Consider the following 17,471-nt stretch of genomic DNA (forward strand, 5'->3'; position numbering starts at 1 on the left):
TGTATGAGCTCTTTATATATTTTGGAAATTAGGGCCTTGTTGGACACATCTTTTGCAAATATTTTCTCCCATTCTGTAGGTTGTCTTTCCATTTTGTTTATGGTTTCCTTTGCTGTGCAAAAGATGGTAAGTTTGATTAGGTACCATTTGTTTACTTTTGGTTTTATTTCTACTGCCTTGGGATACTGACCTAAGAAAACATTTGCACAATTTATGTCAGAGAATGTTTTGCCCATGTTCTCTTCTAAGAGCTTTATGGTGTCATGTCTTATGTTTAAGTCTTTAAGGCATTCTTAGTTTATTTTTGTGTATGGTGAGAGGGTGTGTTCTAACTTCATTGACTTACACGTGGCTGTCCAACTTTCCCAACAGCACTTGCTAAAGAGAATGGTTTTTTTTTTTTTCCTGTTGTATATTCTTGCCTCCTTTGTTGAAGACTAATCGACCATAGGTGTGTGCGTATATTTCTGGGCTCTCTATTCTGTTCCATTGATCCATCTGTCTGTTTTTGTGCCAATACCATGCTGTTTTGATTACTGTAGCTTTGCAGTATTGTCTGAAGTCTGGGAGGGTTATGCCTCCTGCTTTGTTCTTTTCCTTCAGGATTGTTTTAGCAACTCTACCAGCAGGAATTTTTAAGTTGGGCAGGTTATAAAATATTTGAGTAAACATCTGCAAATAGCAGGCTGGAACAGCAATTTTTAAAAATTTGTTAAAATTTTAAAGAAGCAGCATAAAGCTGAATAAACAGAATATGTGAAAAACAAATTTTTTGGACACTGAGTCATTTCTGATGATCAATAATTTCATGTTTTTTCCCTTTTTTATTACGGGTAACTTCACATATATACAAAGTAAACAGGGCAGCATAAAGAACCCCGTGCACTCATCACCCAGCTTCAAAAAACAACTTCCTGCCATTCCTATTTTATTTGTACTCCCACCTACTTCCCACGCCCATCCCTACTCAATTATTCTTTTAGGTAAAATTTACAATTATTAAAATGCACAAATTTTAGCCAATTTTGGCAGATATACCCATGTAACCACATCCTTGGCTAACATATGTTTGACCACTTGATTTTTTTTTTCTCAGTCTTTTTCTCTCTTTGCTTCACTCTGGCTAATTTCTATTACTACATCTTTAATATCACAAATATTTTTTCTATAGTATTTGATCTTCTATTAATCCTATCTAGTGAATTTTTCATTTCATAAAATATGTTTCGTTTTTAGAAGTGCATTTGATTCTTTTTATAACTTCCACTTTCTTACTATGTACATGTTTTCCTTTAAATATTTAACTTATTTTTAATACCGTTTTAATATCCGTGTCTATTAATTCCATCATCCCTATCATTTCTAGATACGTTTCCACTGACCGATTTTTGTCTTTGTTATGGGTCACATTTTCCTGCTTCTTGACTTAACAAGTAATATTTGATTGAAAGCTAAACAACGTAAATTTTATATCATGATGTGTTTGGATTTTGTTGTCTTCTTCTAGTGATTGTTGGATTTTCTTCTCTTAAGCAGTTAAGTTATTCAAAGTTAAATTCGATCTTTTTGAAGTTTGTTCTTAAGTTTGATTAGAGCAGGTCTATAGTGACCTTTACCCTAGGGCTCCTCGGGGATCTCTACTGAGTTCCTCTGATGATGAACAAGGATGTTGCACTCTGGCTGGTCAGAACTTGAAGCCCTTCTAGCCCTACTTGAGCTTTGGGAAATAGGAAACTCACAGCTCCCTGACTGATCTTTGGTCAATCTTTTAGAGTTTCACTCTATGCATGTACATCTTCATTTGGGCAAAGACTCAAGAGGAAGTTATGCATATTTCTGGGGCCCTTTTTCTACGTAACGCCCTCATTTCCAGAATTCTGCTCAACTTCCGGCTGCCTCAACCTCACTGAACTCTGTTCTTTGTCTCGTTAATTAGTCCAGACTGTCATGCTCTGCTTGGGATAGTCTTCTGATGTGGGTTGAATTGTGTCCCCCCAAAAGGTTGCTGAAATCTCTCATCCTCAGTACCTGTGAATGTGATCTTATTGGGAAACAGAGTCTTTGCAGATGATCAAGTTAAGATGAGGTCATTAGGATGGGCCCTCATCTAATTTACTGGTGTCATTATAAAAAGGAGAAAATTGGACACAGAGATAGGCATGCGCTCAAGGAAGAACTCCACATGAACGTGAAAGCAGAGATTTGAGTGATGCATCTACAAGCCAGGGAACACCAAAGATTGCCAGGAAACCACTGGAAGCTAGAATAGATAAAACAGACCGTCCCTCACAGCCCTCAGAAGGAGCTAACACTGTTGACACTTTGATCTCAAACTTCTAGACTCCAGAACTGTGAGACAATAAATTTTTGTCACTTAAGTCAACCAGCCTGTGGTACTTTGTTCTGGCAACCTAGGAAACTAATACATCCTCCCTACTTTGCAGCTCAGAATGTACCTCCAGGCAGAAAGGCAGAGAATTCACCAGGCTCACGTAATCTATTTCTCTTCTTTCAGGGATCACAGCCCTCTACTGTCTGTAATCTAATGTCTGAAAACAGCCATTTCATACATTTCTGTCCAGTTTTCTAGTTATTTATGGCAAGAGAGTAAACCCAGTCCTTATTACTCCATCATGGCTTTCAAGATTTTTTTTAATCTGCTAATTTCATCACTTTGAGTATGATGTTCCTAGGTGTTTGTTAACCTTATTGAAACTTTATGGTTTTCTCAAAATTTGGGAGATTTGATAGTTTTATTTCTTCTATGTTTCTGTCTAATTTTCTTCTTTCCATATTGGGCTCCAATTACACATATATTAAACTTTTCCCCACAGGTCCATGGAGCTCTGTTTATTTTCCTTCAGTCTTTTTTCCCTCTGTTCTTCACACTGGATAATTTCTGCTGACCTATCTTCAAGTTCACTGACCCTTTCTCCTGTCATCTCCAATTTTCTGTTAGGCCCATCTAGTGAATTTTTCATTTCATTTTTTGCACATTTCAGCTCTAGAATTTGTTTCCACAGTTTCTGCTTCTCTAGTGAGATACTCCATCTTTTCATTTATTATGAGTAGACTTTCCTCTAACTCCTTAAACATATTTATATAGCTGCTTTAAAGTCACTGTCCATTCATTACAACACTTGCATCATCTCAGGACTGGTTTCTGTTGACTGCTGTTTCTATTAAGTATGGATCACATTTTTTTCTTATCTAGTGTTTCTTAACTGTATTGAGTTGGCAAAAAAAGTGCCTTCAGTTTTTAAGTAAAAACAGAAGACACATTTTTCATTTATTGAACAACATATTCACCCTTCTGTTCCACTACCTTCTGCTATTTTTCAAGCGACTTCATAATTCCATCTTCCCAAAACTTTTTATCTTTTTGAGCAAAGAACTGTTCCAGGTGCCTTTTACAGTCTTCCAGGGAATTGAAATTTTTTTCCATTAAGAGAATTTTGTAAAGACCTAAATAAATCGAAATCCAAAGATGCAATGTCTGGTGAATATGGTGGATGAATCAGAACTTCCCAGCCAAGCTGTAACAGGTTTTGCCTGGTCAGCAAAGAAACATGCGGTCTTGCATTATCCTGATGGAAGACTATGTGCTTTCTGTTGACTAATTCTGGACACTTTTCATCGAGTGCTGCTTTTGGTCTAACTGGGAGCAGTACTTGTTGGAATTAATTGTTTGGTTTTCCAGAAGGAGCTCATAATAGAGGACTCCCTTCCAATCCCACCATATACACAACATCACCTTCTTTGGATGAAGGTGTGGTTGGTGGTGGTTCATTTTGCTTGCCCCATGATCTCTTCCGTTCCATATTATTGTACAGCATCCACTTTTCATCACCCATCACAATTTGTTTTAAAAATAGAACGTTTTCATTACGTTTCAGCAGAGAATCACATGCAGAAATACTGTCAAGAAGGTTTTTCTCGCTTAACTTACGTGGAACCCAAACATCAAAGCCATGAACATAACCAAGCTGGTGCAAATGATTTTCAGTGCTTGATTTGGATATTTTGAGTATGTCGGCTATCTCCCTCATGGTATAACACTGATTGTTCTCAATTCATGTCTCTATTTGATCGCTGTCAAATTCAACTGGTCCACCCAACCGTGGAGCATCGTCCACGAGAAATCTCCAGCATGAAACTTCACAAACCACTTTTGACATGTTTAATCAGTCACTGCACCTTCTCCATACACTGCACAAATCTTTTTTTGCGTTTCATTTGCATTTTTACCTTTCTTGAAATAATAAAGCAAAATATACCAAAAATGTTGCTTTTTGTCTTCTACAATATTAAAATGGCTACACAAAAATTCACCAATTTTGGTAACTTTTTTTAAATGCACGCTGATATGACAGCTGTCACATACAATCTAACAAATTTGTTTTGAATGAAGTTAAAGACAACTAAGTGCTACTAGAGCCATCTAATGGGAAAAAACCATCGAACATTTTGGCCAACCCAGTATAATGAAAATTATAGATGATATACTAGAGAGACTTGGCATTCTGTTATGTTCCTATGAAGAGTGTTTGGTTTTGTTCTAAAAGGCAGTTAATTTGGCTGGGCTCAAATTCCAACTTCTGTCTTCCCTGCAGTGGGCACCGACTGAATTCTCCACTCTATTGGCAGCTTCTAGCTGATGCTCTTTTGCTGGGTTCCTCTGGGGTCTGCTAAAAAGAATTTGGACAGGACTTACATAGATTTTAAGGTTTATCTTAAAGGATTTCCCCCCTTAACTTTCCAGCTATTCTAACAGCCCCCAGACACTGTCCTCTGACATCTCAAGACAATGAAGCTATACATTTTCCAGCAATCTGGGCCATCTGGGGATTGAGGAATTTCCTCAGGCAAAAAGCCACTAGGTAGCAAATCCCACCTGTTGCAGTTCCTGGGTTTCTAGGACGACTCCCCTTCTGTTTCTGCCATTGCTTTTGGTCACTCTTCACTGCTTTCCAAGAGTTGTTGTTTCGTTTATTTTGTTGTTGTTGTTGCTGCTGTTTAAATTTTAAGACTAGTCCAACCTAGTTATTCACCATTACTGGATGCTAGAATCCCTAGTCAAGTTGTTTTGAGAGTTTTCTGGCCGAGATCTACTCTGTTCCTGTTTTGCAACATTTAAAGCATTCTCATTCACCCTCTTCTTTAATCCTTTATTTTCTTAATAACACAGTTGTTGGTACACTTCTAAAGATTCAAGACCCAGAGGTAAATTCTCTCTTAAATTAAATAAAGAAATATGTGAACATAGCATTGAATGGTATGTTCTGATTATACAGAACACTTTTATTTCCAATTCCACTAACTTGAAATTTCTGATCACTCAAACGTGAGTTGGAATGAAGTTTACCTTTATATTACCTGGGCACATGGGGTGGAGAGTGGTTGTGGAAAGAATATGTTTGGTTAGTTATTTCCATTAAAAAAAAATGAAACCACTCATTCATTCCACAAATTCTTATATAAATCAATTATTTGCTAACAACCTGTTTGTTTAATCCCTTTCCTTTCTGGAGTCCCATGACATCACATGGTCTCAATTTTTCTCCTATCCCACAGAGCCCTTTAATATCTCCTATTTCTTCTTCAATCACTGAATGTTAGAATTCTCCCACTGTCTTGTCCTGAGACCTGACCTCTTTTCATTGAAGACTCCTTCCATAAATCTATGAGACTGGTTCCCAAAATCTATCTCCAGTTCTTACCGCTAACTAACTTCCATTTTTATCTTTATCATCTCAATGGATTTTTCCATCCTTTGGTTCTGTCACAACCTTTAAAGTCAATATGCTTAAAACTAAACATTCATCTCTAGGGGTAGAAATAAGGAATAGCTTCTCTTCCTGATTTACCTACTTCTGTTAACAATCCCACTAGTGTTCCAGTCTCTTTAGCTTCTCTTCTTTGTCTCTACCCCCATCCTCCTCATATCCTGTCAGAGCTACTTTTGCAAATATGTCTCATTTCTTGTCACCTCTGAACTGATATCCTAGCTTCTCCTTTCTCTCAAGCCAGTGCATCTTGGAAAGAACCACCTTACTGATTCTTCAAAAGCCAACCTAGATCACCCCCTCATCTTCAGAAACCTGCAGGGGCTCCCAAAAGACCAGATTCTGGCCTTCAAGATCCTCCCCATTGTATCTCTCACCCACCATGCCAGCATCATCTATGTCCTCCATGTTCCAGTCAAGTCAACCAGTCATTTCTCAAAGACACATCACCAGTTTTTCATCTTTTCACCTTTGCTCATACTGTATCTTCTAGACTGCCCTCCTCTTCTACTATCTCTGCTTATCTTAATCCTGAATAACCTCCATATATAACTTCTCTTCCAGGAGCACTTCACTGGCACAATTCAATTTCACTACATATTGACCTAAACAATATAGATTGACTAAGTCTACTTTGCCCTATCTGAGAAGAAGAGGGGTGAGAATGATGAATTTGAGATGATGCTGAGAACGCTTGGAACCTAAAAGCACCTTAAAAATCATCTAATTCACTGGTTACCAATAAAAGAATCTTCTTATGCAGAAGCCTGATAGGTAATTCTGCTATGAGTAATATGGGAACGGAGACCCCAAAGCCCCATCTATGCAGATTCCCTATCAAGGTTCCCCACCCTCCTCCCCCATACCTCTGCAAAACTTTAGGGCCCCAAGGAACATCAGCTTGAAAAGTATTGATTAAATCTAAAGCTCTCATTTATAGATTAGAAAACAGAAGCCAAAGAGCCCTTTCAAAATCTAGAGTTCTCCTTGAGAGTCATGTATCTGTGTAACTGCATTTGAAAGTAACAAAACTGCTTTTCCTTTAAAAACTTTCTACAAAACAGATCTTCACCCGGATAGGTTTCAGAGTGAGAGGGATTACTATGAAGGCAGCCTCTCAAAGACTCAAAGTCTTAGTCACTGCTACTCAAGAGTCTTTCTCAAATTGAGTTTCAAGAACACCATATCCATGGCAGCCCTCATGCCTCAACTAGGATCACCAAGCTAGAAGACCCTGGAAATATATCCAAGATGCAAGACCCCGATGGGCTAAGAGAGGTATCCTGGCTGTTCATTCTGGCCTCTGATTCCAGGAAAGAGGAAGGATTTTGAATGTAATTGTTATGTAAATGTACTACTTATTTAACTAAGATTTCTGGATCCTAGATAAGTAACTTTATCAGCCATAGAAAATAGCCTGTAGCTGCTACCACTCCTTTTCCTGCCTAAATAGTGTCTCAGAAAATCAGTCCTAATGGAGTTGGGAAAAAAAGACTAGAGCTAAATATGAGAGATTCTCTGGCCAAGTATCTCCTGTTTCCTTGGGAATAGCAAGGTTCTTATTTTTCAATTTGGAATCTAGTCAGCCTCACCACGCTCCATGCACACTGACCAAACGAAAGGATTCACGGAGCCAGCATCTCAACAGCATATGGTACCTCTTTTTCTTTAAAGCAGATGTGATAGGAAGACATATATCTGTCTGTTTCAGCAAGTCTGAAAAGCTGTACTTGTTTCAAGCTTCACTTTTGAAATCATGCTATGCCTAAACAAACGTACAGCTTTCCTGCCTCTTATTAGAAAATGAAACCCATGTCTGACTCCAGGCAACATTTTTGGGCTGGAGGGAGTGGGTGCTGCTGGTCTCTGGAGGTCCCCAGTGGACTGATTTCTATACACCTCTCCCCAAGGCCATTCTCACACCCACTTCATAACGGGAGTACAGTGACACCACCATGGACCTCATGGCATATAGATGCCTAGATGCCACCAGAAGCATGTAGGGAGCCTGCTCCTTCGGAGTACCTGAGAAGATCCAGGTCAGGTGAGAGCTGGGTCAGTATACAGGGAGAAACTCCACCCTACTGGAAGCCTTGGATCCATGGCTCAAGGAGCTCTGGAAGCCCCTACTCCCTAAATGTATCAGTTAGCTACCTCACCCAACCCCTGAAAAAAAAGAGGTTCTGCATTAAAATAAATGCAAGACTCAGTGGCTAAAACATCAATCATTTATTCTTACTGCTCTTACTTAGTTCAGCTGATCTAAACTGGGTTTGGCTGGAGTGACTTGGCTGTTCTCCACATTTCTCTAATCCTCCACTTGAGCTCATCAGGCCAGTCGAGGCATGTTCTTCTTCAGTGATGGCAAAGGCATAAGAGCACAAGCAAAAACTCACCGGGTCTCTTGAGGTCTAGGATTGAAATTGGTACCCAGCGCAGCTTTTGCCTCATTTCTTTCATTATGGCAAAATATACATAACATGAAACTTATTATCTTAACCATTTTTAAGTGTACAGTTCAGTGGCATTAATTACCTTCTCATTGTTGTACAACTTCACACTATCCATGTCCAGAACATATCCATGTTTCATCCCAAACTGAAACTCATACCATAAAATAATAACAATACTCCATTCCCTCCTTCCGCCAGCCCCTGGTAATTACTATTCCATTTTCTGCTTCTACAAATTTGACTACTCTAGGTATCTCATATAAGGGGAACCATACAATATTTGTCCTTTTGTGTCTGGCTTCCTTCACTTAAATTAATGTTTTCAAGTTTAATCCATGTTGTCACATGTATCAGAATTTTATTCCCTTTTTAAGGCTGAATAATAGTCATCATATATATTTATCACATTTCGTTTATCCATTCATCTATTGATGGAACTCTGGGTTGTTTCCGCCTTTTGGCTATTGTGAACAATGCTGCCATAAACATTGGTGTACAAATATCTATTCAAGTCCTGCTTTCAGATCTTTTGGGTATATAGCCAGAAGTGGAGTTGCTAGATCATACAGTAATTCTAATGTTTACTTTTCTTTTAGGGACCTCAATATTGTTTTCCATAGTTGCTGCACCATTTTACATTTCCACCAACAATACACAAGTGTTGTAATTTTCCCACATCTTCACCGATTCTAGTTAATTTTTTTTCTTTTTTGCCTTTTAATAATAGCCATCCTAATGGATATAAAGTGGTATCTCATTGGTTCTGATTTGCATTTCTATAACAATTAGTGATGTGGAACATCTTTTCCTGTGCTTGTTAATCATTTGCATATCTTTGAGAAATGTCTATTCGAGTGTTTTGCTCACTTTTAAATTGGTTGGTGGTTTTTGTTGTTGAGTTGTAGGAATTTTTCTATATTCTGGATATTAATCTCTTATCAGATCTATGACTTGTAAATATTTTCTCCCATTGTGTGAGCTGCCTTTTCACTCTGTTGTTAGTGTCCTGTGATACACAAAAGCTTTTAATTTTGATGATGTCCAGTATATCTAATTTTTTTCTTTTGTTACCTGTGCTTTTAGTGTCATATCCAAGAAACCATTGCCAAATCCAATATTGTGAAACTTTTCCCCTGCGTTTTCTTCTGAGAGTTTTATACTTTTAACTCTTATGTTTAGGTCCTTAATCCATTTTGAGTTAATTTTTGTATATGGTTTAATGTAAGGATCCAACGTCATTCTTTGCATGTAGAAATCCAGTTTTCCCATTACCATCTGTTGAAAAGACTATCCTTTCCACATTGAATGGTCTTGGCACCCATGTTGAAAATTGACTATATACAAAGAGCTTATTTCTGGGTTCTCCATCTATGCCATTGGTCTATATGTCTGTCTTTATTCCAGTTCCACACTGTTTTGATTACTGTAACTTTGTAATAAGTTTTGAAACCAGGAAGTATGAGACCTCTAACTTTGCTGTTCTTTTTCAAGATTGTTTTGGCTATTCAGAGTCCCTTGAGATTCCATATGAATTTTAAGATGAATTTTTCTACTTATGCAAAAACAATTTTTTAAGTCATTGGGATTTTGAGAGGGATTGAATTGGGTTTGTTTTGGGGAGTATTGACACCTTAACAAAATTGTCTTCCAACCCATGAATGTGAGATATCTTTTCATTCATTTATGATTTTAATTTCTTTTTTTAGCAATGTTTTATAGTTTTCAGTGTACAAGTCTTTCCCCTCCTTGGTTTAGTTTATTCTTAAGTATTTTATTCTTTTTGATACTCATGTAAATGGAATTGTTTTCTTAATTTCCTTTTCAGATTGTTCATTGTTAGTGTTTGTTAGTGGCCAGAGTAGTCACATGGCCAAACCTAAAGTAAGGAGGTGGGGAAGTAAAGCCCACCCATCATGGGACGGCCCTGTAAAGTTACATGGCAGAGTGAGTCCACAGGGCGAGAAGTGAAAAATTGGGTCCTATAACATGATATTCCATACTGAAATTTTGAGGGTCAACTTTAGCATTGTTTTTCCAGGGCCCTTCTTCAAAGTAGTCTGTTCCCACCTCTTCAACCTATACAACCACAGTGAAAATGTAAAAAGGCAAGGGAATGAAGGGAGTACGCAGACAAAGGAAGGAGGTATCAAGATGCCTAAGTAAAGTGTTGGTGTCTAACCAGACAAGCAGTAGGTATGGGGGAAAGAACACAAGACAGTGAGTCAGATAGAAGATCTGCCCCCCTTGATCTTGGGAAGGTCTCTTACCATCTCTGGGCCTCAGTTTTCTCCTCTGGCAGTAAGCTAGATCATCTCTTAAAGACCTTTCCTGTGTTGACGCTGCCATACTATAAAAATTCTAACGGTGCTGCCCCCAGAACACAGAACAACGTTAGAAAATCCATTCTCTGTACAGATCCATCGGCACACACATCCATCTGTGACCATCTGTGTGTCTCACTGATCTCATCTTCTGCCTTATATCTCAGTTTTATTAGTGTGCTTTTTTGCATCCCATACCAGCTGGGATCTCCTTGCAAGAGAGAAGATAATCTTAACTAGCTTTACTGTCCCCAGAACACTAGGCACCAAATAGATATTTTTTAACTGAACTGATAGAAAACCTCCACTATCTTTAATTTTGAATGATTTATCTTGCATTTTAAACCTCCAAATAAATCTCCTCTGGAAGCTAAGTTTCTGGGGTCACAACAGCAAATTCAGCAAGTACGAATTTAGAGGTAATGAGTTTTCTCTCACAATTGTAATCAGTTTATTTTACTAATTCTATGCTACAAAGGCTTGAGTAGACACCGTATCTCAGTTTAATATTTTGGAATTTTAATGTATCAAAATAGGCTCAATGACTATGTAATAAGTATGACATTGTACATGTCCAATGCAGGCTTGATTGTCAGAAGAGCTGTCAAGGCCAAGGTTCTTGACCTATAGAGAAATGAGATCAATGTTTAAAATTGTTTTCCTAGTCTCTGTTGAAAATTTTTGGCTTGAAAATCACAGAGTAAAATGGAGGCAGACGTTAGACATTTACCAATTAAAGTTTGATTCCTAACTATTACTATATAGTACGTGGGGTTTTTTTTCCCCCAACTCATTGCATTTGAAGAAGTGATTTCTTTCAGTATAAAACTGGCATAGGAACTAATTAACTTGAGAAAATGTCCAATGAGTAAATCTTAATTGCTTCATTTTTTTTTTAAGTTATTACGGGGACATAGACAAAAATAGGTACTTTGTGTTCCCCAGGAATTTTTACTTTAATTGAATGAGTTAACAGTCACCCTCCAAGCATCCAGAGCATAAAAACATCTCCCATTTGCTTGGGAATGGGAAACATAAGAAAAATGCCATGGGGAAGCCACATCAAAGGTATGGCCTCAAAACCCATGGAAACAGTCAGACAGCTCATCAGGAATGTGTCCTTATTGGCTTTATCCATGGCTTACCTCTCCTCACCTCTCCTTCTAGGCTGCCCCATCAAAGGCCACCCTACTCCCAATATCACCTGGTTCCACGGTGACCAGCCAGTTGCCAATACCACAGGACTGACGCATCATATCTTGGCAGCCGGACGGATTCTCCGGGTTGCAAATCTTAGTGGCGGGTCTCAAGGGGAATTCAGCTGCCTTGCTCAGAATGAGGCGGGAATGCTCGTCCAGAAGGCCTCTTTAGTGATCCAAGGTAAGAAACCCTTCAGGTGTTGGGTGCCAGGCTTGTTTCTTGAAGAAGACAGTCTACTTGGAAATCTAATTCTCCAGCAGAACAAAGTGATTTCTGATCTCCAGTGGTTCTTAGAACATGCAAATGGAAGCCCAACCGTGTTGCCATAGGGTGAGGCTCTTCAGAAAAGCCACCCACCCCCGTCTCAGCAGAACCCAGAAAAGTCAGTGCTGCTTTCATAGATACGCCCTTCTGCTCATCATGTTACTGCTGCTCAGGACCAAGGAGATCTCACCATATAGCAAAGCAAATGTGTTTCCTTTATGCTGGTTTAACTAGTAGAGAGCACACACACACACTCGCAAAGTTGCCTACTAAGAAAATACAAGTTTTCTCTGTTGAGCTGGTTTAAAATTACCTCTCAATGTGAACTACGTGGTTACTGCCCCTGCCTCGGAGAACCAGGGCTGGTGCCAGGACCGCTGATCATCCAGAAGTCTCCAGCTGCAGTCACACGCCAAGTGCCTTCCTGGCACCTTCTCTGTGGCCTGTCCACGAGCAGACTGAGGAGTCTGCGTGGCTCATGCATTCACCTTCCAGGCACCTGGGCAGGTCAGAGAGCCCTTGGGTGGGGCCTGGCATTCACGGCCCCAAGAAAGGGTTGTGAATGAGCCCAAAACAGTGGGAAAGGAGCCCAGACTGGCCTTGTTATAGAAACTACGTGAGGCTTTTGAGTTTTCCATAGACTGGTTCTACCTGTGGCCCATGTGTGATACTTGTAGGGAAAGCAAAATTCTACTGCACGTATCCTAAAATGGAGGTTTCCGTGGGAAGGGACAGAGTTCATCCCAGAATAGCACATAAGGGGGGAGATCTTCCTGAGGCCTCCACCGCCATCTCACTTTCCACACAGGAAAGTCAATGTTGCGTTTTCTTGCCAGACGGGCACTCTCTGCTGAAAACCAGAAGGCAGTGCCTATCTGCAAGATTTGTAGCACACAAATCTTTTGAGTGCAAATAAGCATTCAAAATTTACCAGCCCAGTTTTTTTTTTTCCAGTACGCGGGCCTCTCACTGTTGTGGCCTCTTCTGTTGCGGAGCACAGGCTCCGGACACGCAGGCTTAGCAGCCATGGCTCACGGGTCCAGCCGCTCCGCGGCATGTGGGATCTTCCCGGACCGGGGCACGAACCCGCGTCCCCTGCATCGGCAGGCGGACTCTCAACCACTGCGCCACCAGGGAAGCCCCAGCCCAGTTATTTTTAACAGCTTTCCTACCAGTCAGTCCCAGACCCCCAAATAGAAAATCCAAAGAAATGGCCTTTCTGACCAACATCATCGTGAAAAGTGAGCCTCTCTGGATAGGCTGTTTTTCTGTAACATATACAAAGTCCAACTCCAGTATAGACTTCTAAATATGATTGTTAAGTACCTCTGATATTTTTATATCTCTTTGTTGAAAAATAAAGTCACTTTCTGGTAAACTAATGGAAGGAAAGAGTACTTTAGGAAGTAGGTTAAAAAATACGAGAGCTACAGCCACTGATGAAGTTCGATGTGCCAGGCACTGGGCTAGGCCCTGTACTTTCTTTATATCCAGTCCTCACAGTAGCATGACAAGATAAGAGCTATGGATGAGCCGGCGGAGGCCCCTGGAGACCACGTGACTTGCCTAGATCGGTGGGAAATGGAGCCTACCACAGGGCAGAGCCTCCTTCATAACAGCATCTCATTCCTACCACACCCCACCCCACCACGCTGAAGGAATAACATGGGCATTGATGCTATCTTCTTTTCACCTCTGATCCTCCTTCTGTGATAGATTACTGGTGGTCTGTGGACAGACTGGCGACCTGCTCAGCCTCCTGTGGTAACAGAGGGGTTCAGCAGCCCCGCCTGAGGTGTCTTCTGAACAGCACGGAGGTCAACCCCACCCACTGCGCAGGGAAGGTGCGCCCTGCTGTGCAGCCCATCGCCTGCAACCGGAGAGACTGCCCTTCCCGGTGAGTGCGCTGGATGCTGCCTCAGGCCGCCCACTCCCAAGGATGGGCCTGGACTTTTAGCCAAGTTCATAGCCAGCCCTTGTCTAGCACTGAGAGAGCTACATTAAGTGCAGGTGAGGGGACCTGACGTCCTTTCCTGTAGGCCCGGGCCCGCCAGCCTCTCCACTGCACAGAAAACATCCCTCAGGATGAGCCTCCTCCCTTCCCTGTTTCTTCCCTCACTATTCAGCCAGCTAAAGGCTGCCCAGGCTTCTCAAGGGCCTGATAGGGTCTGTTCAAGGTCCAGGAGCAAGAGAGAAGCCCTGGCAAGAGAGAAGCTCCCACACTGCAGTAAGAAGCTGGCTCTGTGGTTGGTTTGTAAGAAAAGAAACATGTTTGCAGTTGAAGTGTTTAAGGGATAGTGACTATTGGTCTATACCCCAACTCCTCCCCTTTCTTCTAGCTGTAAATACCTGTGCTCATCAGTACTCCAATTTAGTTAAGGAAACATTATCCTCTCTTCTACAAAGGGTTGCATTCTGCTAAAGTTGACATAAATTTCCATTTCCCATAGTTGCTTCAACTTGGGGTTTACAGTTGACCTTTGAGCAATTGCAGAGGTTAGGGGCGCCGACCCCGAGCAGTCAGAAATCCACCTATAACCTGAGAGTTGGCGCTCCGTATCGGCAACTCCACAACAACGGATGGTGTAGTACTGTAGTCGGTATTTCGTGAAAGAAATCCAAGTGTAAGTGGATCTGTGCAGTTCATACCCGTGTTGTTCAAGGGCCAACTATCCATTCTCTGCATTTGGGTCCCTTATGTAGCTCAGAATGACACCCACAGTCTCTGCCTCTTCCATCTGCCCCGAGCTTTGAGCAGCTGTGAGTCCCACCGAGCAGTACCCTTCCCCTGCCACCCAGCGTCAGGCAGCAGCTAAAGGGATAATGGATGGGCTTGGAGTTGGCACCAGCATGGCGCCCAGAGCCTGGGGAGACTTGGCTGGGTCCTGAAATGCCCCTTTACTACCTATCTGTGGGACGTTCATCCACTACTTAGGCAACTGCTTCGTGTTTTGCCAGCTGAGTCATAAGAAGCAGCTGAAACCAGGACAGCCTCAATGAAATATGAAACACACTTGTTAATATCAGCAGTTTGACTTGCTGACGGGAAGGTTTCCACGGGAATGATTAATGTCCTTTTATACCCTTCCTGAACTGTAACATAGCCCGTACCTCTCTTTTCTCAAAGCCCCCACCCCAACTCCTGAAAAATTGCTGAAATGGATATTTGGAAATAAAAGTTGATTGAAAGGCAGGCCTGACATTCACCAGGGATACGAGAGGCTGGAAGACCGCCCTTGCCAAGCTGTGTGAAATGAAGAGGAGGTCTTGGACATGCCAGGGACTTTTTGATTTGCTGTGGTGATGGTCAGAGTCAATCAGCCTTATTTACTTCTGCAGATGAAACAATGGCTGGGTCTGCTTGGGTTTCAGTGCCCCCAGCGGCTTTAAAACACCGTCTGCTTGTTTCCTAAGTGGCTCTGCTCCTGCGAGATGGAAAGCTGCACGCAGTCATCTCTCTCCAGGGCTAATGGAGCAGAGGAGTTCCACCAAATTAAATAAGTCACAGACCCAGATTCAGGAGGAATTTGCTCCCTGTCCCTGCTACTTACCTCTCCTGAAAGCCAGATGTGGCGCCACTAGACCAGGAAGTGGCCACAGGCTCACCTTTGCTTGGTTTCCCCACCAGGCTTCCTGGGCACGTCAGCCCCCTTCTCTGCACACGAACAAGTGTGGCCCTCGTAGGCTGTCTGAATAACGCTGCGAAGTCCCGCTTTGACCCAGGTAGCTGTTTCAGCCACTTCATTTAGAAAAATTTTTTTCTCAGGCAGTAAAACAAATTGTTTTCTCTAGATGGAATTAAATGGCTGGAAAGCACCAAATTTTTTTCTCACTCTTTTCCCCAAACTGCACCCCCTTCCCCTCTTCTTTGAGGATTAGCCCAGGGTACAAACATCCAAAGAGAACCCCTCCACCTTTGTATACAGACCAAGGATTTCAGAGTGTTTCCCAGCTTACAGCTTGGCTTTATGAGGAAAGCCATTTGTCTCAGTCCTGGTCAGTCTCACTTCTGAGGGCCCGAATTGCAGTTAGAAGCTAACATCCTGAGAACGACTACTGTCACCACGTATACAGCCCTCTAAGAGGTGTAAGACCTATGGACTGTGACTCATGGGCGTGGGAATTGCTCCAGAAAGCTGGAAGGAACTTCGTAGGTTTCTGAGGGATTAAACAAAATCAAATGAGACGTGGGTTAAGGCGACGTAGAATAAACAGTGAGTACAAGCAGACAGAACTTGGCTGAACCGAGACCCAGACCGCCTCCAGGGTCAGGGGGCGACCCAGGTTTGGATCTGACTTCCCTGGGAAACTGTCCCTTCTCTGCCCCACACTTGGATGCCATTAGGATGTACCAGAACTGCAATGCAGCGTAACCAGCTAAAGGACTGTCTTCCCAGAATGTGTCATCTGCAAGCTCACGGCTTTTGGGGCCAATGTTAAGAAAAGGCAACTGATCTTCAGAAAACTCTTTCACAATGCGCCTTTTTAGGCAATTCCAAAGGGTATTTGTTTCCTGTGGCTGCCACAGCAAATTACCACAAACATCGTTGCTTAAAACAAGAGAAATCTAATCTCCTACAGTTGTGGAGGCCAGAAGTCCAAAATCAAGGTGTCAGCAGGGCTGTACCCCCTCCATAAAGCTCTGGGAGAGACTCAGTTCCTCGGCCCTTGCAGCTTCTGGTGGCTCCCGGTGTCCCTTGGCTTGTGGCCACATCACTCCAACCTCTGCCTCTGTGGTTACACTGTCTCCTCATTTTCTATGTCCAATCTCCCTCTGCCTTTCTCTTATAAGGGTACATGATGGTATTTAACACCTACCCAGATAATGCAGGACAATCTCATCTCAAAATCTTTAACTATATCTGTAAACACCCTTTGTCCAAATAAGGTAGCATTCACAAGTTCCAGGGATTTGATATAGATATCTCGGCGGGGAGGGGTGGGGATTTTCAGCCTACCACCCCAAGCATATACTGTGAAAAGAGACATGGTCCTGCAATTAGCTGCTGTGTGGTGAGAAGAGGAAGATGCATGGGGCTCCTTTTCTGAGAGTGTATGGCATCGTCCCTCTCCTCAAGGCTTGACCCTTTGCCCTGACTCTTCTTCCTCTTTCCAGGTGGATGGTGACCTCCTGGTCCGCCTGTACCCGGAGCTGTGGGGGAGGTGTCCAGACCCGCCGAGTGACCTGCCAGAAGCTGAAAGCCTCTGGGATCTCCACTCCTGTGTCCAATGACATGTGCACACAGCTTGCCAAACGGCCAGTCGACACCCAGGCCTGTAACCAACAGCTATGTGTGGAGTGGGCCTTCTCCAGCTGGGGCCAGGTGAGAGGGCTTTTTCTTTTTTAATTTTTATTTTCTATTGAAGTAGAGTTGATTTACAATGTTTCAGGTGTACAGCAGAGTGATTCAGTTGTGCATATATATTTATTCTTTTTCAGATTCTTT

At 41.9% G+C, this 17,471-nt stretch overlaps 1 protein-coding gene across 2 annotated transcripts in view; it reads left to right on the top strand.

Moving 5' to 3' along the window:
* The window catches only part of ADAMTSL1 (ADAMTS like 1), a 470,361-nt gene that overhangs the window by 414,075 nt on the left and 38,815 nt on the right, over nucleotides 1-17,471 (top strand). For both annotated transcript variants that reach the window (XM_027105928.1, XM_027105929.1), the window contains 3 exons: nucleotides 11,728-11,940; nucleotides 13,741-13,921; nucleotides 17,141-17,348. In XM_027105928.1, the coding sequence (XP_026961729.1) occupies nucleotides 11,728-11,940; nucleotides 13,741-13,921; nucleotides 17,141-17,348 (602 nt within the window). The remainder of the gene's footprint in view (nucleotides 1-11,727; nucleotides 11,941-13,740; nucleotides 13,922-17,140; nucleotides 17,349-17,471) is intronic.

This window comes from Aethalodelphis obliquidens, unplaced genomic scaffold, assembly GCF_003676395.1.
Source record: "Aethalodelphis obliquidens isolate GAN/ISIS:26980383/991018 unplaced genomic scaffold, ASM367639v1 scaffold7, whole genome shotgun sequence".
Classification (NCBI taxonomy): domain Eukaryota; kingdom Metazoa; phylum Chordata; class Mammalia; order Artiodactyla; family Delphinidae; genus Aethalodelphis; species Aethalodelphis obliquidens.